The sequence below is a fragment of the Protomyctophum bolini genome (assembly GCF_963924005.1).
Source record: "Protomyctophum bolini genome assembly, chromosome: 2".
NCBI lineage: Eukaryota > Metazoa > Chordata > Actinopteri > Myctophiformes > Myctophidae > Protomyctophum > Protomyctophum bolini.
In genome coordinates this window covers 19,040,065-19,065,315 of record NC_137863.1, presented here as the reverse complement: position 1 = coordinate 19,065,315, position 25,251 = coordinate 19,040,065, and the positions used below count along the sequence as shown (strand labels likewise).

At 42.9% G+C, this 25,251-nt stretch overlaps 1 protein-coding gene across 1 annotated transcript in view; it reads left to right on the top strand.

Moving 5' to 3' along the window:
- The window catches only part of slc2a9l2 (solute carrier family 2 member 9, like 2), a 180,124-nt gene that overhangs the window by 65,711 nt on the left and 89,162 nt on the right, over positions 1-25,251 (top strand). The window contains exons 8-9 of the mRNA XM_080792106.1: positions 4,960-5,092; positions 23,056-23,243. Of these exons, the coding sequence (XP_080648232.1) occupies positions 4,960-5,092; positions 23,056-23,243 (321 nt within the window). The remainder of the gene's footprint in view (positions 1-4,959; positions 5,093-23,055; positions 23,244-25,251) is intronic.

Genomic DNA, 25,251 nt, shown 5'->3' with positions numbered 1-25,251 from the left:
CAGATAACCCCTCTGGCCTGCGCTTCAAGGGGCGCCCCGACCAACGGACTGATATGATCGAATCTGATTTGTGATGTAACAGGTCGTATTTGCTTTCATCTATGTCTTTGCTGTTCATATGCATATCACATGACCATTCATTTTGGAAGTATCCCGGGCAATAAAATATGCCAGATCTTATGATTCCATGACTTGTGTACAGCCTGTTTATTGGACTATCAGATATCTCTCTTACGGTATTAACACATCAATATGCAATGCCTGGGATTGAGTATTGGCTGAAGCACGGCTTCACTTTGTGTATTAATATGTTACGTGAGAAGAACAGTATAGGTGCCCTGAAAAGGAATAAATTGCGGCTACCTAGATGTGGATTCACAGCACACGGCTCACAGTCCATATATTCTGTATTTTACGTTGGAACCATTAATAACACTAATTATTTTGTGCCTGGAAAAAAACATCACACCATGATGGCTGGTGGTGGACATTTCCGTCACGTTCAGTTTTTGCCACGGACACACAGAAATGAGTGGGCAATAATACACATGAAGAGCCCTGAATGACCATAACAGGTCTGTAACTCTGATAGTGTACAAATGGAACCAAATGGACCCTTACGGGTTTGTACACTCTCAGAGTCTTTACAAATAAATCATTTTAGAAGCACTAGACGCCTCACAGCTAGAAGGTCCTTTGGTTCGATTCCCGCTGGAGACGCTGTGGGCTTGTTCTCACCCCGCGTCATCAGTGCCCATACCCGAGGCGTGGTTGGTGAAAGGGCCTTTTGAGTTTGCATGTTCTCCCCGTGTCCCCTAAAGTAGGTATACCCTCACAAAAAACATGCAGTAATCCTGGTCTCTAAACTGCCTCCCCCTGGCCAGCCAACGGTTGCTATGCAGGTTTCTTCACTGCTAAAGTGCCTATTGGACAAGGATGGGTTGGGGAGGGACTTGGTGAAGGGCTAATTGACACTGGGTGAAAAAAATGGGTTTCAAAATCGTGGGAAAGAATTTTGAGCAGTACTAGTACAGTATTAGTTGGACTCCTAATGTGCCGTAGTGTCATAGTAAATCAGTGGTTGCAGTGGTGTTTTCTAATAAGATTAAAAAATATATATACATAAAAAATAGCAGATGTTCAAGCTCGCAGTGCGGCACAAAGTGACGTGGTGTGAGCTTGTATATATCTGCTATCTTTGAATAGCCAAAGCATAAAATATGGATAAAGTGATTAAACTGATTGTGATGCTGTATTAACACAATTTTGAAATTGACCCCAGTTTGAGAAACACTGTAACTAACTGCCCTCATTATTTATGTGTTTATTCATTTTGTTAAGCTTATTTTATTGTTTTGATTTCCACGCTTTAGATGGCATTTTGCGCATATACAGTAACAGTACTGTGTCTGTATGGCATGTCAATGCCAGTGACCCCCCCCCCTGGCCAAAACGACTTTATTTCCGTTGCCTAGGCAACATACAGTATTCCTATATCTGAATATAGAGCTATATGACATTTGTAAACACCCACACGCCACCTTTGAACTGCAAAGGTCAACGAAGGGGTTAAAACATCTCATGGCCTGGATCAATGCAGAGAAATTCCCTTACGTTTTAGAAGGCTTATATGCTCGATGAACTTTTTATTATTTTTCGTTATTATTCTTCTAACCCTGAAGGGCAATATGTAGCTGCTTTTACGCTTTGGCTTAGCCAACGATATCCATTTGCTCCGTTTGCAAAGAGCAACATTGTAAGGCCTTGTGTGGTATTTCTTACTTTGTATCTTACCTTCGCTTAAATGCAAAGGATACTATGACATTTAACACTCTCTCGAACATTTGTTATGTCGGTGCACATACAAACAGTGAACAAGGAATGGCTGCTTTCATTTATTATGCGCCACACAAATGGAACAAACTTCAGCACTCTCTGAAAGTGGTTTGATTGGTCTCGATGGAGACATTTAGTGTGCTCCTTGGTGACACATTTCATCGTTAAAGAAAAACAAATCTGTCATACTCCTCCTCTGCTTACTTCAAACTCTGTCGTATATGACCTGAGAATAATAGCACAGACTATATTCGGTGAGCGTCAAAGTCATTATGAAGTATAAAACCAGGCTTTTAAAGTAAGCCGTAGGCTTGTTTTCACTGTTACACAACACACAACACCTTAAAATGGTGGTTCTCAAAGTGGGGTCCGGGGACAACCAGGAGGTCCATGACAACATTTGACAAAATGTGGAATATAACTTTTTTAAAACGCACATCTTAGGTCCAGTGGCCCCCACACTTTAGGATTTAATAACTTTATCATTATCGTCACTTTCTGCCACAAACCTTGTATATCCAAAACCGTAACTTGTCAGGGAATTATAATGTCAGAACAGGTCAGCTCCATACAGTATATGGAGATCTAAGGGTTTGAGTTGCTGTTGTTGTTGTTGTTGTTCCATAATACTGTAGGTGATACCGGACAGGGGGGGGAAATAGACAACATACTTTTACTCAAGTAAAACATGAGAGTACTTTTCCACCACCACTGCCAATACAGATGGGGTCGTCGTGTAGCCTGTCAGCGCCCTCAAGGGAACGCGTGAGCATGGAATATAGTGCAAGTAGTGGGCACACACACACGCACGCGTCCGCACGTTGTCACTCCCAGTGACTCAGCGATGGGTCTGACGTGCCGGATGCACCCTTATAATGGCAACAGTGTAGCGACGGGTCACTGACCCCGTCCTCCAACCAGACAGTCGGGCTGTCACACGGCTCTCTAACCCGCGGGGCCAACTCATCCACCCAGGAAACCTGATGAATATATACCATCGCTGTTGGCTAGAAACCTCATATGTATCTCCATATTCTACCTTTGTGTGGGTTTGTTTGTTGGTTTGTTTGTTTATGTATTTGTTTATTTGTAGAAAACAAGCAACGATACAAAAAAGAGCACATATAAACAGTTAAAGGTAGAGTAAGTGATTTCACTTAATTCAAATATCACTTATTTTTTTGTTTTGTTGTGATAATCCTCTCTACTATAGAGTGTGCTGACCATATAAGGAGTTCCTCCCTGTCCCCAGTTAACCCCTGGGGGTCAAAAAACCTTAGGTTTCGTTTTTGACTCTCTATCCTGATTGGACGCAGGCTTAGGTCCCACAGCCAAAAACGAAACCTAAGGTTTTTTGAGTGAAATCACTTACTCTACCTTTAAACATTACTAAAAGGGTACAAACAGAAGTAACAGAAAACAACACCAGTAAAAAGTATTGACCTAAAATGCAAGACATGCAAGAAAACCATAATAAAACCTACATTTCATCCCATCATACTACAGCATCACACAAAAGCATCAATAGTCTGTGCCCGCATTTCGAACTCGTAGATCTGCTTCTTTTGCTGCTTTTCAATTTGGATCCCTATAAAGTAATCATTTTGGACATAATGAGGTTTCCACCCGGCAGAGACAATGTGCTGTCTAGATGCACCGCCTCGCAGGCATCTCACGGCTTCACACGCAACTGTCTGCAGCTTTCGGGACGGTGACCGACTAAATCCTTTTTGGATTGTCACAGCAGGCTATAAACAATATACAGGGCCCTCCCTATTATACGTGGCACTTATATGGGACAAGATTAATTGATGGCCGGGGGTAAACGGGGCCAGTAGTTAGACGCACTGCAACGTCTCCCCTTTTAGAAGGCTTTCTAATAGTCTACTTTTGTTTGATCTACGAGCATGCAACACAGACACAATAAAAACAGGATTACCTAGAGGTGTGCATATTTGAGACCCTTTTGCACCCTCTGGAGGACACTTTTGGGACGGAGAGACAGTACTGTACCTCATTATAGTGGTTGGTTTTACATTATTGTTTTGCAGCTCAACTAATAAGAAATGCTTTGGGCGGAGTGTTAAGTTAGCTTGTTACGTTTTTTACCATGTGTTTTTTTCCCCTTTGGGAGACGTAGCTATAATGTAAACATGGGATGTCTATACAGTGAACACAAAATGTGTCACAATCATATTAACCCACCTGAGGCTGATTTATTAAAAAAAAAAAAAAAAAACGCTGTGGCTAAATATCATCCCAGCGTTATGTCATGGAAGTCATGGATATTTGTATTTAATTTGTAAATCACTTTTCAATCCAGGGATTATTTTCGACTAGACTTGTTTTCCAAATCAATCCAAAAAAAACAGTTGCATAACTCTGACACGGAATAACCTCACAGTGATATTATTTTGTGTGCTGGATTACAGCTCTCGGCGATTTTGATGCCATGAGTTTCCCTCATAATAAAAAGTGATAATAACTTCAGACGTGTGTAGTTGTTATTCTGTGGGCCGGAGTTGTCACTGTGCTGTATGCAAATCTTGTCCTCTAGCTTGTGTCCACTAATGGACACTGATGAAGGCTGGATAGCCCAAGCTGAGCAATAAGACAATAATAATAATGAGATCTCTTATTTCTTAGTGCGACCCTTGACTTTGTTGTCCTCTGCATTCAACCCATCCTTACTAAGGAGCATGGTTCAGTGTCTTGCTCAAGGATACTTCGACACTAATTCTGGGGGAGCACACAGGGTTCGAGCTGGCGGTTACCATCCGGCCACTCTACCCCTGAGCCACCACCGCCCCTGCATACCCTGCATAAAAGTCAAATATAAAAATCTCACTTATCATTATACATCAATCAAGTTAACCGAAGTGAAGAGAAAAATGATAAATAAAAGAAAGGGGGGGATACGGGCACATCAGTACTAAATCAAAGAGAATTATTCAAGGGCGTCCACTTTTTAATACATTGTTCACTTTGTAGCCGCACCGAAAAGGTTATTCTGTCCACATCTCTAATTTCTCTGACAGCCTCTTTACCCACGTATAGCTATACGGCTTCCAAATGTTCTTGTGTCTTGTGCTAAGTGCTTCTATGTTTATATTGCAACTGCAGGAGCCCAGGTGGAACTTCTTGTTTGCCTTCCTGGCACTGCCAGCCTTGCTCCAGATGTGTGTGCTGCCTTTCCTTCCCGAGAGTCCACGTTACCTGCTGATAGAGAGGAGAGACGAGGCTGGAGCTGAGAGAGGTAAGCGACATTTCCATCTTTTTTCGTTTTTTTATCATCTTTTTTACAATGGCCAATGAACAGCCCCAGGAGCCCTTGTCAGGGCCTCAAACCCAGTACCGCGCAGACAAAAAACATAATGAAGAGAATATGCATGTATAATCAATGTATGTATTTTTATTTAAAAAAAAGTAGGCAGTATTACAGATAAGGCAAACATGACGTCCTGCACAAATTAGTGACTAATTTCAACATTGCATTGGAAGTAATGACACTTTGCTTAAATTGAGTGGGAACAAAGCGTCCCTCATGTCATTTCACACCAGAAATTTAGAAAATTAGTCTTATGCTAATGGTGAAAAATGTTCCACAATAACTTGTCCCATGTCATTGGACAGTAAAAAAAAGCAATACTTAAAAGGGCCACGGATGTTGGGCAGGAAAATGGCACTTTGAGGCAAAAGGGTAGGGGGCCCAAGACCCAAAAGCCACCCTCTCTGCACGTGCCTGCCTCAGACCCCCACACCTCGCACCCCATGAGACAAAGGCACTCCTATATGGGCGAGGGTCGTGCTATGCAGAACGTGCAAGGAGCCAATCCGCTTCCCACTAATAGTTCTGGTTTGGTGTTTTCTTTTCCTGTCTCTTTTAGTGAGTTGTCTCTCTTGAGTTAGGGAGGCAGCTGCCTGCCTTGCCTCTATAGTAAATACGCCTCTGACACGCGCACAGGACCCAAACCTGACCCCGTAAATGTCTAATCCTAACCCCAATCTGTATCTTTTCATAATTGTAAATCAACCACTGTTTATAACCAGGAAACATTTATTTTCTTCTGAGAACCATGGGAAATGAATCATGATCCTCACTATTAAAAAAAAAGAGAAAATAAATACTATACGTATGGGAACATTTGGTCCTCATAATTTAGTAATGCCTAAGTACGCACACACACACACACACACACACACACACACACACACACACACACACACACACACACACACACACACACACACACACACACACACCACACACACACACACACAGTCTGTGTTAGATGTCTATACCCTCATGCTGATCTCTTGCACTTGAAATGTTTTCGGAACATTTCCGTTCCTTAAATCCGTCAAATCCACACTGCCGGGGCATGGGAGAATTACAGAAGGCCTGGTCTGCAGAAACCAACGCACAAACTATTAGAGGATTTTGGTGTGTTTTTTTGCAGATTATCCTGTTACATCATGTGGGATCAGGCCACAGCTGGACACAGATTGCTCACAGACATGCAGTGGTTGACAGTAACAAAGTACATTTACTTGAGTACATTTACTTAAGTAAATGTTTTTGAGTGTTTAATTTTTTTTTAAATATTGCACTTTTGACTCCACTACATTTGGCATTATGCGTTAACCACTTAAGCCCTCGCCTCAGGGATTGCTGACACCAGCCCAGTGGCCTTGTGGTTAGAGTGCCTGCCCTTGGAGGTCGGGGTTCAATCCCCCGGCTGGGTCATACCAAAGAGAAATGGGATCCAGTGCCTCCCTGCTTGGCACTCGGCAACAAGGGTTAAGGAAAGGAAAGGTACTATGTTTACCCAGGGTAACTGGACTAAGCTCAAGAACTTGTTTACAGCCAGGCCCTGCTCATAGAACATTTCATGGTAGAGGTTCAATGCCTTGTCCAAGGGCACTTCAGCGGTGGTAATTTTAACGCGTCGGTCCGGGGATATGAACTAGCGACCTTCCGATATCAAGACCGCTCCGCAAACCGTTCGGCCACCGCTGCCTCATCGCTGGATCCGTGTGACATACTAGTGTCATGTCCAGGGAGTGTACACTACAGAAACAGGAGATAGGCTCCTGTCCTATGGCTCGGCAAGGCTTAATTGGGGACCGCAGGCGTTTTCTCACACCATTGGGATAGTTTAAGGATTTTATTGACATGAATGAATCAATGAATCAAATGAGGGGTGTAGGTTCCGGGGGGAAGTCTTTGGGGACTCAGGAGGTCATATGGTGGTCGTCTTGCGGCGCGCATGGACAATCACCCCCAGCAGGAACCTGAGAAATGCGAGAGGGGGAGAGAGTAGGAGAGAAAAGAGAGTTTTGTTTTAATAGTTTGTTCCGCTTTAGCGATGTGAATGTAGGTTTTCAAGTGCCGGTAAGGCTCCTTTGAGGGGAGCAGGGAAAGGAGCTACTATGGAGGTGAATGGGGTGGAGGTGGGATGCAAGAAGCCTGTCGGGAAAGTGGCTTGTGTGCGACGCAGCGAGGCGGGTGAATGTAGAATTCTGGGTGATATTGGGCGGGTATAAATAATATGAGGTAGATTGGCATGGAGGATGGAGGGTGGCGTGAAGGGCAGGATCAAGGTGGGTTCCTCCGCATCCTGAACATCTTTTGTTCCAATTCAAATGTGGAGGGGTTTCTGCCCCCAAAAACAGCAATATGGTGAATGGAGACAGGCTGATCTACGCATAGCAATAATGCTATACAGATACTCTCATCCTCATAAATGCTTGTATATTATCCGGCTATTTTCAAATAGCCAAAGTATATATTGGTCTGAAGGAGTTAATATTTATTATATGTATTGAAAACTGGAAATACTCCAGTAGAGTAAACAAGTCCTCATCTGTAAACAGATTAGTTTGAATTCAAAATGGGCCTCCTGTGCTGTACACTGTTGTGCTCAGTACTGGGAAGTACGTATACAGTAGGCTACAATTTGTGTGTGTGTGTGTGTGTGTGTGTGTGTGTGTGTGCGTGTGCGTGTGCGTGCGCGTGCGCTTGCGCTTGCGCACGCACCAGAGAGGATATCAATTATATGATAATTAAATTAAATAAGCACACAATGCACTGCTTTTCAGTTTATCATTAAAGTTTGAGCTAATTAAAATATTTGATTATTTGATTTGTGCGTGTGTGCGCTCGCGCGCAAGTGCGTGCGCACCAGAGAGGATATCAATTATATGATAATTCAATTAAATAAACACACAATGCACTGCTTTTCAGTTTATCATTAAAGTTTGAGCTAATGAAAATATTTGATTATTATTTGATTATAGCTAGCTATGTCAGATAAAAATGGGGTTTGATCAGTGGAATGTCGGATGGAGTTTTGTTTTAGCCCCAGGGTTTTGTTTTGAAGTATATGACCTGGATACATTATGCATGGGTCCCCTGGCTGTGGTGTTTTGTTTTTAAACTGTTGTCACTGTGTGGATTAGAACATTGGGTATCCGATCCGTGTTTCCACATGGGAGCTGCTGACAGCTCTGGAAGTGAGTTAAAGCTTCAACACTGCTTTTGGATACCATGGACCAGTCAGTTCTCAAACTCTTTTGGATACCATGGACCAGTCAGTTCTCAAACTCTTTTCGTGCCAATCAGGTGCCAAAGTCCTGGCGTCACTCGTTCATCCCCTGGGTCGCGGAGGTTTTCCTCTATGGATAATTTAACATTGGGTCATCCTAAAATCGTGGTTAGACATGATCCAAGGATTACAGGGATTGTTATTTTTCAATGACTATTATTATGAAAAAATTTGAGGGGCGTTAGTGTCCGTGGCAGGATAGTCATCGCGGCCGCGGGGCTGACAGTTTTCCACCAGAGGGCAGAGAAGGAGAGGATAAAATGTTTTTAATTATTTATTATTATTATTTTGAATAAAAAATGTGTTAATACCACTTGTTTCCACTCTCCCATAAGCCTTTGCATTTTGTGTGTGCATAATCCTCTTTCCTGTTGCTGCTGTGACCAGTGTTGCCGAAGACTAGCACAAATTAAATGAGCAGATCTACAAGCTCACAGCGACACGTTGTGAGGTTGTACATTTAAAAAAAGATATATATTGAGAATACATTGCAAGACATTTTTCTATAAGCCATATCTCAAAAACTAGTGGATCAAACCACTAGTGGATCAATTTGAAGCTATGATTCCTATAGTTTCATATAACATGAAAAAACTAAAATTAAATTAAATCCAATGACTTACTGTCTGTCAGGTTTGGTCACAGTTATAGGCAGTTATATAATATCTATTCTATATCTATGATATTATATATAATATCATTTTTGCCAGCCAAGTCCAGTAAATGACGTCTGGCTCATATAAATACTGCCCTCGCTGCGCCTGTCACTTCACACAGGTGCGATTTCCTTTTTCTTTTTGAGTGGTGCAACCACTCAAAAAGGGATTGCTGACACCAGCCCAGTGGCCTTGTGGTTAGAGTGCCTGCCCTTGGAGGTCGGGGTTCAATCCGGGGTTCAATCTTTTTGAGTGGTGCAACCACTATGCAACACATAGGTTGTTCACCTATGTGTTCATTAATGAGCACGAGTATATGACTTATTAGTACCAGTAGGGGATGCCAGAAACAGAGAGAGAGAGATAGTTCTGCAGTCTGCTTTGTTGCCTGCTAATGAGAGAGAGAGGGAGAGGTGGGGGGGGGGGGGGGGAATTGCACCACTCGGTTCACACAGGTGTGATTTTTTTACTGTACAACCTACGGTTCAAGAGTTATAGGACAAAACACCATGAGGCCAATTTGATTGTTTTTCTGTCAAATGTGTGTGTGTGCAATTAAATCGGTTCAGTGGTGCCAGAGAGTACTGTACTGTAGCTGTTCACAGACGGACACACTTTGAAAATATCTTGGCCCAACATTAAAGCTGCCACGGTGCGACAGCCCACACACTTCAGTCTGTGTCAATATATATTGTCACCTTCTTTTTTTTTATTCAATCGCATATTGGAGGGAGGGATATATAGACAGAAGAATTATACAGTTTTTTGCAGAGAGCAGATATTCTATCAGAGCACAGATGAAAGCTGACATTGCTGAACATGTGCCGTGCTGAAATCCATCCTATTTCAGACTGTGATGGTAAATTGGTGATGCCAATTTCCAATGTACACCTTCTTTATATCGAGTGCTTAGAGAGTCACCAATGTCAAAATCTCAAAATGTGTCAAATGTGGAATTGATATATTGATTGATTTAACATCACTGTAGGTGGTAACCTTGTACAGTCTGTCCAAAACGGTTACTTTTTGGGAAATTGAAAAAAACATCTGTATTCCAATGAAGTTATTAATTATGCAAAGGCTCAATTTATGTAACTTGGATAGCATTTCATGTAGACATAGTACTACTATACTGTTAGTATATGCATAGTTTCATTATATAGAAATTCCACTGTTTCCACTGGTTCTTAGCTTACATATATATGATTCATGATGGCTTTTTTATGTATATGATGTATTACCATGTTTTTTGTTCTTGCTTAATGTAAATCGCTCTGGATTAAGAGAAGATTAAGCTAAATGCCTAAATTGTAATTAGGCACAAGCTCTTGTTAAGACTGTTCATTGGTTCAGTATACTGCATGTAGAAAATCCACAAACAGACGTAACTACTATGAGATCAGAAATAAGACCTTTATTGTTTCCGCTAGGAAAATTCAGACAGTCGCCAAAGGCAGAACAGCAGTTACAGTATATACTGTAGATACTGGCATTCTGCACAATATCTACTTGTACTTTTGATATGAATATATTGATGCCTTTTGTACACTTTTGTACTTTTACTCCAGTACATTTTGAATACTCAAATTTGACTTGTGACAAGAGTGTTTCTACATTGCAGTATTGATACCTACTTTTACTTAGTAAAGTAAAACATGTGAGCGCAATTCTCCCATCACTGCAAACAGTAACCGTGTGACATAGTGAGTGTCCTTGGTGTAGTGAATGGTGGTCGCCTGCGAGCTTATTGGCCTATTGAACGAGCAGCCCCCGCGGCGTACGTACGCGTCATACATCTTCATTGCTAATAGAACAGAAGACAGTCTAAAGTCTACTGTGATGGCGATCAAAAGTCAAGGACAATGAGGTCTTCTGACACACTGTGAAACTAGCATGATGATCATCATCAGTCTGTGAAACTTTTGTGGAATTCAAGGACGGCGCGTGTATCCATTTGTATTTTTAGCTTGCTTACTCTTTCCCCCTCATTTGTTTCATTGTTTACTGCTTTTCCCAGCCAAATTAATCATCCCACCCTTGAGATCCACTCAGGAAAATTGGAATGAAATCAACTTTTTCTTCTCTCTCTACGAAAACTCAGATGATAGATTTGCTAGCAAACATGGTGATCGGATACGGCTACGATATTTGCCACTCTGTTGTTTACAGCGGCGGTCTTCAATGTTTCTTCAGGCCGAGGACCCTCTGAGAGAGAGAGAGAGAGAGAGAGAGAGAGAGAGAAAGCAGGGATAGCAATCCCTCAATACTTTGTAAATTGACCTAATGGCTTGGTACTTGGTCTGCTCTTTTCCCCCCTGTACACCAAACTCTTTGTCAAAAATAGCCGATCTACAAGCTCACAACGACTCGTTTGTTTCCCTTGTATGCCCCGTATATGGAGATCACTAATGTCATTATTATATACACATACCTTGTATATTGGCATGCCCACACAGTATAAGGGCATATTGGTTGGATATGGACATAATGAGTCAGATTGGCAGTTGTCTTTATGGGTTAACCACATCAGCACAGAAGTGCTACTCTAGACTGTTGACATAGTACCCCAGAAGGCTATATATGAACTCCCTCTCTATTCCAAATGTCTTCGAAAATAACTCATTTTACAAGGTCACAACACGATGCCTGCAAGCTTGTAGATCTCCTATTTTCACATGAATGCCCCCCCCCCCCTCCAGAACAGTGACACTGCCAACATATAATAGCTGTTATCACCTCCTGTGATTTGTAATTGCACGGTTTTCCCTGAAGAAGAGATGAAGGGCTTCGTGAGATATCTGTCTTCACACCTTCCAATCCTCTTGCCAGACAGACATCAGCTGCCATCACTCCCAGTAGTGTGTGTGTGTGTGTGTGTGTGTGTGGAAATGATTATCGTCAAATTCGTCACATACAAAGCCATGCTGGGCATCATCACACTGGAACAGCATGCTCTCTCACACCCCGTTTAGTGCCTTGTTTTGGCCATTAACCACCCATACATCCATCTGGGGGGACCATTGGCCAAACATTGTCGATCTACAAGCTCATAACAAATACTTGAGGGCAGTCAGGCGCGTCAGCTGCACTCGTTACTTAAACAAGATATCTGTCAATAAGCCCCAGGCAGCTCTCTTGTAATGTTAATGTGAATGGGCTCTTCATGATATGGGTATAACAATTACTTCATTGCAGAAGGAGGAGAGGACACTGGAGCAGCACGGACATTTAGAGCCTTTTATTAGGTGCCAAGTATCATCGTTTTGTATACTTGGCACCTAATAAAAGGCTCTAAATGTCTGTGCTGCTCCAGTGTCCTCTCCTCCTTCAGCAAACTTATGTCCCTGTACCTGTGAAGCACCGCATCAGCCGTTTCAGGCTTGAGGCGCGTTAGTAGACTCCCTTTGTTCCTAATTATTTCATTGCATTGCAGTGACTCGTGACTCGAGTGGACTCAGTGGGGGAAGAGACCAGAGTCCCTTGGCCTGAGACAGAGTCAAGGCCGAGTCAAATTATAGGGGCGATGCCGCCCGAGACGATCGAGACAGAGTCAATGAAAATGTGGACTCGAGACCGGACTCAAGTACTACAACCCTGAATAATAATGTATGATGTACAAGCTTGCAGCATGGCACAAAGTGACACCCTGTGAGCTTGTAGATCTGCTATTTATTAACATTTAAATAGATTAAGTGGCTGTGGCCGACTAGTCACCACCCAGGTCAATTAAGGAAGGACATACACAGTACACGGCAGCTTCCTTAAGTTTGTATAGCTTTATCCCTCCCAAGTGCAGGGAATAACATTTTGAGTATTACAATACTATTTACACAGGAGAGCAGATGGCTCTCCTCTGTCCAGACAGTGGCTCTCCTTGTGGATATGACTGATTTAACCTAGCCACACCCAGCTTTGAGTCCAGTTATAGTTTGACTCAGCCCAGGTGTGAGTCGTGACTGCTTAAATCAATCATTCTCCATCTCACAGTGGCTAAAATTATTGTGATGCTTTACTAACTACTTTTGCTGGCGGACTCCCTGGAACTTTGAGAACCACTGCTTTAGATAGCAGGTTTTGTCCCGATAGCTATTTTAACAGACCCTTTATGAGAAGTTTCATTCAACTTTTCCTGCCTATATTGCACTCGCCAGGAAATACTTTTGCCAATTTTCTGCCATGCACCGTGTGCAGTGAGACTCTTCTCTTGGTAGAATTATTGTGCAGGACGTCAATAATGAACAAACAAGACTGACTGAATTGAATCTGAGCACCTCTATATAAACCCCACTACCAATCCCTCTTTGTCATGCTTCAAATAATAACTTTTTTCTTTTTTGGGCGACAACACCTGCCACACTAAATGATTCAGTAAGGTTTTGTTTTCATGATACCCTAGTGTGAGAGCCCTTCGGCATACAGCAGAACTCCTTTATGGGTTGAGATAACACGTTTGAACTTTATTGTTGCATTATAAGTCCACAGGTGCATATAAATCGTTTACAAGCTTCCAATGTTTTGCCAATTTCCGTAAAGCATAGCGGAAACAAGGCAAACAAAGACGGATAAAGAAGGCACAATGTCAGATATAAGTTAGTGTGGTCAAAACAGAAATGAAATTCGTCTGTGTTGTCTACTGGCCGGGGGCACAGCCCGAGGAAAGAACAAAGGAGTCACGGTGAAAACAAACTACAGCTACTAGGACAACATACCAAAAGTCAGTCTGTGAGTCAGTCCGGGCAAGAGAGTGAGTAGGATTAAATAAACACAATTATACGATTCACACTAGAAAACTCAATACTACTACTATAGAAGTCCTCTATATGCTATAGTATAGAGGGTATGCACATGCATACAGTCGATGGCAAATCGAGTGGCAAAGTGAGTTTAATGTTGTTTAACATTGTTTAATACAATCAGATAGAACGTTTCTGTTTGGATGTATGGGCTGTCAAGGCCAGAATGTAGTCTTTTGCCACTCAGTAGGCATTCCTGCATAACTTCCGGGTATGATGATCATGTCACGCGCATACCCTCTATTGTAAGTCCTTGCAGGCAGACTTGATGCTCATGGGGAGCTTGTTCCACAACATTTGTGCCAACACTGCGAAGGCCCACCCTTTACTGTTTTGGACCGTGGCTTGGAGTCCTCAAATACATATTGTCTCTTTTGGGTGGAAACCTCATTTCGCTCCCCTACTGTAGGCCTATGTATATGCCTAGTGTATTGTGGACGTGACATTAAAAACTGATTCTGATTCTATGTCCAAAATGGAAAAAGTAGCAGATCCGCAATCTCGAAGTGCTGGGTTTCGAGCTCAAGTCAAGTAGGTCATTAATTCACAAAAAGAAAGATAGAATAATTATGACCTATACAGTAGAGCTGGTAAGACAGACAAATATGAGGACCATAAGTGCATGCACCAGGATCTACGGAGCACACGTACTGTATGGTTTTCCCGCTGACACAGACTAAAGGAAAATTAATTGGCTGGCTCAAGTCAGTAGGAAGAAAAAAGGGGAAAAAAATAAGAAAAAAAACACATTCAAATGCTGCATCCGCACTTAAATAAATACATTAATAAAAATAATAATAAATAAGTACCTTGGGGAATACGTAATGTTTATTAAAAATAAGCAACAGGGAAAGGCTGCTGAGACTGAGGTTGCTCTCTCATTGCAGGGAGCCAGAAGAAAATTCCTGGCTCAAGTTAGCAGGAACAAAAGCTTATAACTATATCAAAAGATTGCAACCAACAACATTTTGTGTGCATGCAAACGCATTCAAATGCTTGCACTTAAAAAGACTGCACATTGGGAAAGTTTAATGTTTTGTTCATTAAAAATAAGGAACAGGGACAGGCTGCTGACTGAGCCTGCAGGGTGCTCTCTCATTGTGTTTATATAGCTTGAAACGGCACAGCAATCTTGGTGCAATAAAGCAGTAGTTCTCAAACTTTTTCATGTCGGAAACCCTCAAATTTCACATGTAAATGCTCAACTACACAAGATAAACCAGCTCGCTGCGAGCTCTTTGAGTCGTTGAGTGTGCAAGCGTTTATTATTATCTTAGCTAGCTGCCCCAATTTTGGGTTTGGGATCTAAATGTTCTGTCTTCCTTTTCATCGCAGGGAGTCCTCCGGCTCCATTGAATCCCCCTGTGGAAAGAGAAAGTGTAGGAGTGAGAAAAACACAGCAGAGGGGTTAGACATACGCTTGGATGGGAAATTACTGAGATGAGGAGCGATTATTGTTCCCCAACTTAATGCTACACTAATACACTATGTAACTTTCCTCGTAGTGATCGGGTGGCGCAGAGGTAAATTGCCTTCCCGCCACGTTGCAGAGGTTGTGGGTTCGTATCCACCGTGTTGTATCCGGGTTTGTTGAACGTCTACACAAACACAATTGGCCCATGTTCAGGGAATGGAAGCCGGGCACCGCGGGCGGGGAGGGTGATATATGCCACTGCATGTAATCCTACAGGCTGTAATCCTGCACAGAGTGTTGGGCGGAGGAGTACAACAAAGGCTCGATGTCCTCTCGGTGGGGGCTCCTCACTGGTAGATGAGTTGGTAAGATACAACAGCAGTCTGACAACACACAATGTGTGTGGGGAGGAATCAATTGGCATTCCTTCTTTTTTTTCTTCTTTTTTTAACAATTTACAATTTAGGCATTTAGAGGACGCTTTTAATCCAGAGCGATTTACAGTAAGCAGGAACAATACAAGGTATCAAATACATAGAAATAGTCATCAAGAATCATAAGGAAGCTAAGAGCATAATATCTGTCTAACAGTAGATTATCTGTGCAGTGAACTATGAGTATACATTATAGAGTGCTACTGCGTCTAAATAAAAATTACATAAATGTAGCCTTTGGATCATAGACTGTAAAAAATATGGACAAAGCGTTCCGCGGGTCTAACATGAACGTAAAATGAAGCCTGTCAGTCCTTGCAATGGAAGTCGCCATCTTTCTAGATCCGTTTGGGCCCAGCTGGCCATTGGCTGGCCCAGACAACGAGGCGGGACTTCCCCCCTTCTTCTTCGTTGGTTTTTATTTTGACTCGAGTGGGTGGGGGATCCCGTTCATAGACTGTAACGGTAGCCACGCCCCTCAGAACATGCGCGACTTTATGGTCATTTTTTTAATAAATGGGACCATAATTTTCCAAAAAGAATATTATGACATTAGAAATGAGACTTTAAACTAGTGACTGGAAGCAAAAAGTATTCATGACCATGTTTATTAAGGTAATACAGTCTAGGTGAAGTTGGGCCCAAATACATGGACTTCTATGGGGCTATGGGTTTTTTTGAGCCCAATGACAGCGCCACAACAGGCCATTATATGAACTTTCATTTCCTTAGTGGCTTCACAAAATATCTGTCTGACTGCCCCCCTGCTTTGGATACACCTGTAAGGTCGTCGAGGCTAGTGCAAGTGCTACGGCAAGTGCTATATGGGCCAAGAGTCTGAAGAGGTGAGTTTTCAGACTGCGGCAGAAGATTGGGAGTGAGTCTGCAGTTCTGATTGTAATGGGAAGTTCGTTCCATAGTTTTGAAGCCAGAAGGGAGAATAGTTTGAGCTACAGTAATAGAGCCTGCCTGCTTGCTCAGGGCAGAAATTGAATGTGGACCATCAGGCCAAAATCTGTGTCAGATCCTGTGTCTCGAGACATGACCATTGACACAATCTAAATACCGGTACCTGAATAGAAAAGCAGGGAGACAAATTGTATGAGTTATATTCTATTTACATACTCAAAATTACATTTTATTAATTAAAAAAAGAAAGGTTACACAGTGCCGCTTCAAATTATGGAATAAGCATAAGTATGACAAGTGGCATCAGTTACTGATGTGATATTAATTTGCATAAGGTCGTCTCATGTTCTTGGCTGTCATTCAAAACAATGTAATGAGTGTATGCATACATTACTGTACATACATATCCAGTGAGAACAGTATACGGACTCAGTATTACCTAATACTATGCATTCATCCAGTATAGGGCTGACGTGGTTGTACTGTATGTATTGTAATAATCATAAATGTAAGTTGTATACTAAAGTTGTCAAATAATTGTAGTGGAGTAAAAAGTAAAATATTTGCCTCTGAGATATAGTGGAGTAGAAGTAAAAGTAAATTGGAAACTGCACTCAAGCAAAGTAAAGATTCCTCAAAAGTGTACTTAAGTACAGTACGTGAGTACTGGGTTACTTTCCACCGGGTGTCCGTCGTGAACATCTAACAATTATTGTTAGATTAATTAACATTTGTCCTTTTCCTCATATAACCAATATAGTGTGCAACCGTCTGCCCGCCAGGATTAATTAATCGATCTATCGTGCATTGCCAAGGTTTAATCACGTGCAGCCATTATTTTGAAGAGCCAAATATCCGTAACCGGATGTTACAATGACAAAATGCTATTTGTTGTGTCTTGATCGGTTGTAGAAACGACATTCATTGCGCCGATTTGGAGATACAGGCCATTAAAAGCAGCACATAGAGTGCAAGTGGATGCGCACCCATCTTCAAAATGGCCGTGGCCACTGTCCCACTTTGACTGTTATGCTAACGACTCCGAGCGGCAGCTAACAATTTGATCAGATCAAAACGTGGATTAAAGAATACAAACCCTGGAAAACATAGCCTACGGTTCTGGCAGGCTAGACGATTAATTTAATCCTACGGTTACTACGGTTCTGGCGGGCTCCATGTTAAGTGCGCGTGTACGTGTGGGTATAACTCCTAATTGAGTCGGGGACAATCCAATACAACGCTTAAATGCACATGTTTTTTTTGTATTGTTATTTGTGTTTATAATATTGAATCTAATAATTTAAGTGTCTTAGCTTTTAAAAGTTCATCACAATCCGTCTGCTCTGCTAGTGTTTACGGCTAACTTCCAGGAACTGAACAGAGGCTGCACAATCCTGAAATAGCTGTGAAACAAAATGGTCCATTAACTCTCTCTTTACACCCACTCTGAGGGTGTGTGTCTGTTTTGCATTGAGTGAATCGATGCACAGTTGCAAACATGAGGCCAATTCAGCCATACACACTCTCAAGGGAGAGGTTTTGTCATGCTCTTCCTTCCTCTGCTTTTCTTGTCTTAAAAAATGAGTAGCCAATTATTTTGTACCATCCTTTTCTCCCAAATGAATGAATTCCTCCCCACACACATTTTTGTGTTGTCACCCTGAGCAATTTGGTGCCCTAGGCAGGATTTTTTCCTCAGATGGGTTGTAGTGTGTATTTTGTTCAAATTTGAAGGAGCATTTCAATTAATTATATAAAAATGTGTATGAGTTAGAAAATAATATATATTAAAAAAAAGCATTGGTAGGGCCTTCGTCCTACTCCTCCCGTCTAACACTCCCTGCTGACAGGTGCCCCCCAGCCCATAGGAGCATATGCAATGATCACCCTCCCTGCCGAGCTTCCACAACCCCGTCCACATGGACACTCGACAAAGCCGGATGTAACATAACGGTGGATTCAATCCCAGAACCTCTGTGGTGGTGGGCACAGCAGGGTGGGTTTTCAACTTTATTGTCACATCACAGGGAACCGAAAGGTTGCCAGTTCGAACTCGGGCTCCCGCAGAGTTAGTCTCGAAGCAAGACTCTGAACCCCGGCCTAATCGCTCCTGATGAGCAGGTTGGTGCCTTGCATGGTTCCATCTGCCATCGGTGTATAGGGGGAATGTAATGCACAATATATGTGAAGAGCCTTGGATAAAGGTGCTATATAAATGCACAATCTTTTGGTCTTGTTGACCAGCGGAATTTCCTACTGGAGACATTGACAGCTTTCCACCTGTCATCAAATTACTGGCTTAGGAATGTGATGTGTAATTGATAGAAAATAAGTCATATTTTGGGTGAACTACCCCTTTAAGGGCCAGTTTATTCTCCTGGCACCAGAGTGCCAATGATATGACCTCATCCTTGTTGACATTCATTGCCGTGCCAATGCCATCAGCATACTTGACATTGGAGCCGTGCGTGGCTTTGGGCACAGAGCACACACCCCCCCCCCCCCCCCCCCATCGGCTCCTGGGGGTCAGGTAGCAGATGTGATGTCGTTGCCCGTTCTCACCACCTGGCAGCAGTTCATCAGGAAGTCTTGCATCCAGGAGGCGAACATGCTCTGGTGCATCTCAAGGTGATCAAGCCTAGCTAGGACTACTGTAGTGTTAAACGCTGAGCTGTAGTTCACGGACAACATGTATTGTCCTTCAGCTTGTTGTCACAATTTTGGCATTTAGCAAACACTTAATCCAGAGTGCCTTACAGAAAGCTAGGGGACGTCATATCCCAGGTACATATATATATATACGGACCCCAACGTATACTCCGTCTATATAATGGTTGAGTCCCACCGCAGCGTTTAACATTGGTCCGGTTCCTATGGCAACGCCCCACTGTCCAGCTATGGGATTGAAAATATAATCACGGTGTAAAGCAGTTGAATGTGTTCATTGAAACTATACAAACGTAGAAGTGTATCGTTGTATGTCATTAAATGTTCTGATTAATTGATAGTCTTTCTGCTTTTTGAGTGGTTCTAGGCTAGCCACTATACATTACGCAGGGGTGTGTGTGTGTGTGTGTGTGTGTGTGTGTGTGTGTGTGTGTGTGTGTGTGTGTCTGATTTATGATGTTGATTTAAGATGGTAACGCACCATAAGTCAGAGCGTGGCAGTCAGTTTTCTCCTGTGTCTGAGCACAGAAATTGTCTTTTTTTCACCACCAAGTGTCACTGTTGCGCAGCCTAACACACGTACGTACAGTACAAGTACAGTACAGCACCACTCTGTTCAGACGGGTCAGATTTTTCTGGTTCTATCCAGAAGTGTGTTTTTGTACCTGTACTTTCGTTGGAAATGTACCCATTCCATTCTGCATACTATGAAATACATGTTTCACTCAATCAATCAAAATGAGCAATGCATCTGTCTAAATAACACACTCTCTAAATTGCATTTTAACCTTTGCATAAGCCTTGCAAGGTCGCCAAGGCTAGGGCACACAAGCTGGCTATCGCTTCACACGGTCTAATCACCCTGTCCGGGGCTTATTTCTCAATAATAGACCCGCTCAGAGCAGATCATTATTGAGAAATGATATGCAAGGCATAATGTTTTTCCTAATAATAATGACCCTGCATGAGAGGCCTTAGAGATGAGGGAAAACAATGTTGTGTTTGGTCTCATACCTCCGGTATGAGACTAAAGGCGTTTTTGTCTGTTTGTCGCCAGGTGTGAAGAGCCAGGGCAATTTCATTGTAGGTGGATTTGTTTTGACGGTATATGCAAATTGCCACAGTTCCAGCTAGGCAGGTATAGATGTTATTATTTGACATGCACATCACAAATTGGATTGTACAGCATTGTACGTGCTTCCTTTATAGCATTGGTTCTCAAAGTGGGGTCCGGGGGCCCCCCAGCTAAATTATACATTGATTATTCAAAAATAGCAGATGTACAAACATATGCTATTTTTTAAAGGTTTTTTAGCATGTTAAAGTGTTCAGTCAATCAATCAATAAATCAATGCTGACACCAGCAGGTTGCTGTGGATGGAGTTGTTGTTGAACGGGCCATAAAGCTGTTATATATGATATGATATGATATACTTTATTAGTCTCCCGAGGAAGAAATTTGTCTTAGACCAAGGGCCCGCATGCAAGCGTAGCCCTAGTCCATGTCGCCACAGTGCAGATCATTGGGGAGGGAGGGAGGCAGGCAGACGGGTTCTCTCTGCACGTCTGGTTTTTTCCTTCGACCGTCTGTCATTGTCTGTAACGGCTTGCCACATAGGCTACTCCTGGTGTTGTTGCATGCTGTTGGACTGTTCTTCCACGTTGTCCTAGTACTCTGACTTAAAGCCTGATTCATACATACTTTGAAGCGTGATTATTGAATGTCGATAATGGACGACCAAGCTCACAACAAGCGCCACAGAGCTTGAAGGTCAGCTATACTCTTGGCCATTCTCGGCACAGCGGTGCATGCATTAGGCATTAGCCCTTCTGACCGTGAGGGCAGCGCAGTTATAGATCGGATCCCATGTTCCTGTATCCTTATTTCTGTGAGGTGACTCTGTCATCATGTAGCCTTGTGATCTAAAGCATGGCAAGCAGGATCATGTGTTTGATTGGATACTTTATTAGTCAGAAATTTAAACAGCACGTGGTACAGTCAGACATTGAATGGGACATTTCACAGCTGGAAGAAACTGCAGTCACTCAATGTTAATAGTATTTGTAGTAGATAACAGTAGCACAATTTGAAATTTGCACCCTCTGGCCAGACAAAGAATGAAGTCTGTGTGACTAGGGTTTGACTGGATTGCTGAATTCCTCCAATGCCCATAATGCTTTAGTGCACTTCCCCTCCTTGTGGAGAGGGGGCGAGGCTGCATGGAGGTGTGACTTTGTAGTCCAGGACCACAATTTCATGACAGGTTTTTGGTCATGAACATGGCTTCATGCATGACTAACGTATCTAAAAAAACATAATTATTACACACATAAAAACGCCAGGAAAATGTTTCTTGTGTCCTAAACGTCATTAAAATAAGTCCTTGGGACTTGGTTCCATTGTTGGCCCAATAATTATGTGCCATCAACAAATACAAAACATATATACAAACTATAGGAGAAAAGGGAAAAGCGGGGGCAGTGAATGACACCTCCTTTCAAAAATGGGAAATTTGCATTTATCTCCCATTGTGGTCTCCTGATAGATGAATTTTCAGGACTGTTTTACTTTTTTTTTTAAGAAACCAGTGATTTACATCTTTTAATGGATGGTGTCGGGGCGTTCCACATTATTCTGGTAGTAGAGTAGTAGAACGAGAAATGTTGTACTATAATATTTGGGTAGTACCAGATTGTTTTCACTCCCTCTGGTATCGCAGCTGTAGGCGACTATTGCTCATGGTGTGTCTGTAAACCCACCGGAAATAAAATAGGTTTGATTGTAAAAGCCCCGCTGCCTGCCGTCATCTGCTCCCTGCTATCACATCACAGACAGATTACCATAAATAATATAATACCTCCTAGATGTTTAGCAGCACAATGAGACACAGCTGTGTTTGTTTAACTAAAGCCACTAGGCATTAAACCAGAGGTGAATACAAATGCACTGCTTTCACCACACGCACGAGCACTGCACGAGCGCTGCACGCACGCACACTCGCTTGCTCTTTTGTGGTTGTCTTTGTGTTGGATGATGATCATCTTCTGGTGGCTGAATCCTGGGTCCACAGTTGCGGTTGTAGTTACTCACTCACTCACTCGCACACACGCACGCACACACACACACACGCGCGCGCGCACGCACACTCACACACGCACACACATTCCTATAATTTGATTTTATAGAACTTAATTTATTTTAAATTAAATTAACGTTTTTAATTTAATAAAACTTAGTTTGGACCATGACTCATGACTATACGCTCTCAGCTGAATTGCTGTGTATAGTCATCTATTTAATTTCACTGCATGTAATTTAAAACTCTTCTAAAGACTCACTTCTAGAGCAATGGACAGTGGCGGTGGGAACAGTCCCCGGGCCCCAAAACAAGATTTACAGACCCCCCCCTCCAAATCCTGCGAGTGCCGCACTACGAGCTTGTAGATCTGCCATTTTTTTTTAATCGTGAAAATGTGCCTGAAATCTTTGAATATATATTGTTGCAGAGTGAACGTTTTTAACTCAAATCTTTGCTTCTGGGGAGGTCCCTGGAACAACATATTTTCAAAAGGGGGTCGGTGGCCAATTACATATAATTTCTGGGGTCCTTGACACGAAACATTGATCGCCACTGATACAGAAACATGTATAACAGGTATTTCAGAAAACTCAGGCCAAAGTCAGGCCTAAATGGGTCAATAATGTGTGCGTGACGTGACTGCCTGTGTGTGTCTCAGCCTTCCAGAGGTTCCTGGGGAAGAAGGACGTGCACAGAGAGCTGGAGGAGGTCCACGCAGAGAGCCGCGCTCAGAGCAACCTGCACGCCGCCTCCGTGCTGCAGCTGCTGAGGAACCCGGCCGTGCGCTGGCAGCTCATCACCGTCATCGTCACCATGGCCTGCTACCAGCTGTGTGGCCTCAATGCCGTAAGACAATGGTTTTCAACCTATATTTCATGCCAAGGCAATTTTGTAGGCATTTGAGCCCACAGACCTGCACCACTTGATGAGATTTAGCCTCTCAGACCCAAAACTGAAGAATATTTTGTTATCGCTGGATAAGAATATGTCCACAATTCCATGCTGTATTGATGTTGTTACCATTAGGAGAGATAACAGGCAAACACTGATCAAAATAACAATTCTTCTACATTCTGTCTAATTGTGTTCTTGTTAATTAAGTAATGCAGATTTTTAATACTAATTTAACTCTTGAGAGTGTAAAATGAAACCAAATGGACCCTCCTGGGTAATATCAAATATCTAAATACTGAATTGAGCAACTTTATTTTTTAATTTTTTTCTGTGAACATTTTTAAGTGACATAACATGTGAATGTTTAATCACCTGTTTATGTTTATTTAAGGATCCCCGATTAAAGGAAAATCTGGAGGCGGTGTAAAGGCATTAGAATGTAGAGCTTCATCTGTGGCGTGTAGCAGAAATTTACATTTGAAAAGGGGATGGAAGTGGAAAGTGTTTTGAGGGGTCTGTTAAAGGCAGAGACAGGCAGAGACTCGAAAGCAATCATAGCCTCATGATTAGAGAATGGCGCCTATATTGACTGATCATTATACTGTCTCGCAACCTGACATGGAAATGGGGAAAAATCTGTAATCCCGTTTATGTTGGCATTTCTATTATTCATCTTTTGGATGATAATGCTGGCATTTTAATGGCTAGGGAGTTTGGCATTCTGTTGCATCTACTATGCTCCTTATTCAAACATTTATACGGATAGTGCATACTCTGACCATATGGGGTAGGCTATTTTAAGGTCATGGCAGAGAGAGTGACTTCAAAGAGTGTCTTCAAACAGTATGGATTTCTTTATGAACCCTCAGTGCGTCATAACTGACGCAGTTTATGATTTCATACTGGCCACAGGACGTACCCAGCATATGCCCGGTGAGCCGGTCTGAGCCAAATGTTAAATTAGTTGTCTGTTGGTTGTGTATATCATTTATGCTGTACTGTAAATGTGGTGGTGTTAAGGGCTTGTATTTCAAGTATTTGTATGGGCCTCGACCTGAAAAGTCAATAGATTATCTGCGCGCTGGTTGTGGTGGGCCAGTCTGGGCCAAATTCCGCGAAAATGTCCGGGCCCAACATCCTGATCCTCTTCTGAAGGTCAAAGGTCTTGAGAGTAGACTAGTCTTGAAGAGGTCTTGTGTCTTGTGTCCTGTGTCCTGTGTCCTGTGTCCTGGGTCTTGTATCCTGGGTCCTGTGTCCTGTGTCCTGGGTCTTGTATCCTGTGTCCTGGGTCTTGTATCCTGTGTCCTGTGTCCTGTGTCCTGTGTCCTGTGTATTGGGTCCTGTGTCCTGTGTCCTGTGTCCTGTGTCCTGTGTCCTGTGTCCTGGGTCCTGGGTCCTGGGTCCTGTGTCCTGTGTCCTGGGTCTTGTATCCTGGGTCCTGGGTCCTGGGTCTTGTGTCCTGTGTCCTGTGTCCTGGGTCTTGTATCCTGGGTCCTGTGTCCTGTGTCCTGTGTCCTGGGTCTTGTATCCTGTGTCCTGGGTCTTGTATCCTGTGTCCTGTGTCCTGTGTCCTGTGTATTGGGTCCTGTGTCCTGTGTCCTGGGTCTTGTGTCCTGGGTCCTGTGTCCTGTGTCCTGGGTCCTGGGTCCTGGGTCCTGGGTCCTGGGTCCTGGGTCTTGTCCTGGGTCCTGGGTCTTGGGACCTGGGTCTTGTGTCCTGGGTCTTGGGACCTGGGTCTTGTGTCCTGGGTCCTGGGACCTGGGTCTTGTGTCCTGGGTCCTGGGTCTTGTGTCCTGGGTCCTGGGTCCTGTGTCCTGTGTCCTGGCTCCTGGGTCTTGTATCTTGTGTCCTGTAGAATGTAGATTATGTGGATTTGAGATCGTTGGAGATACCGAGTGCGTTGGTTGGCATCTACGGGTTGGAAGCAGAGGGCTTCTTTAGCATCTTTATACTATTCAGG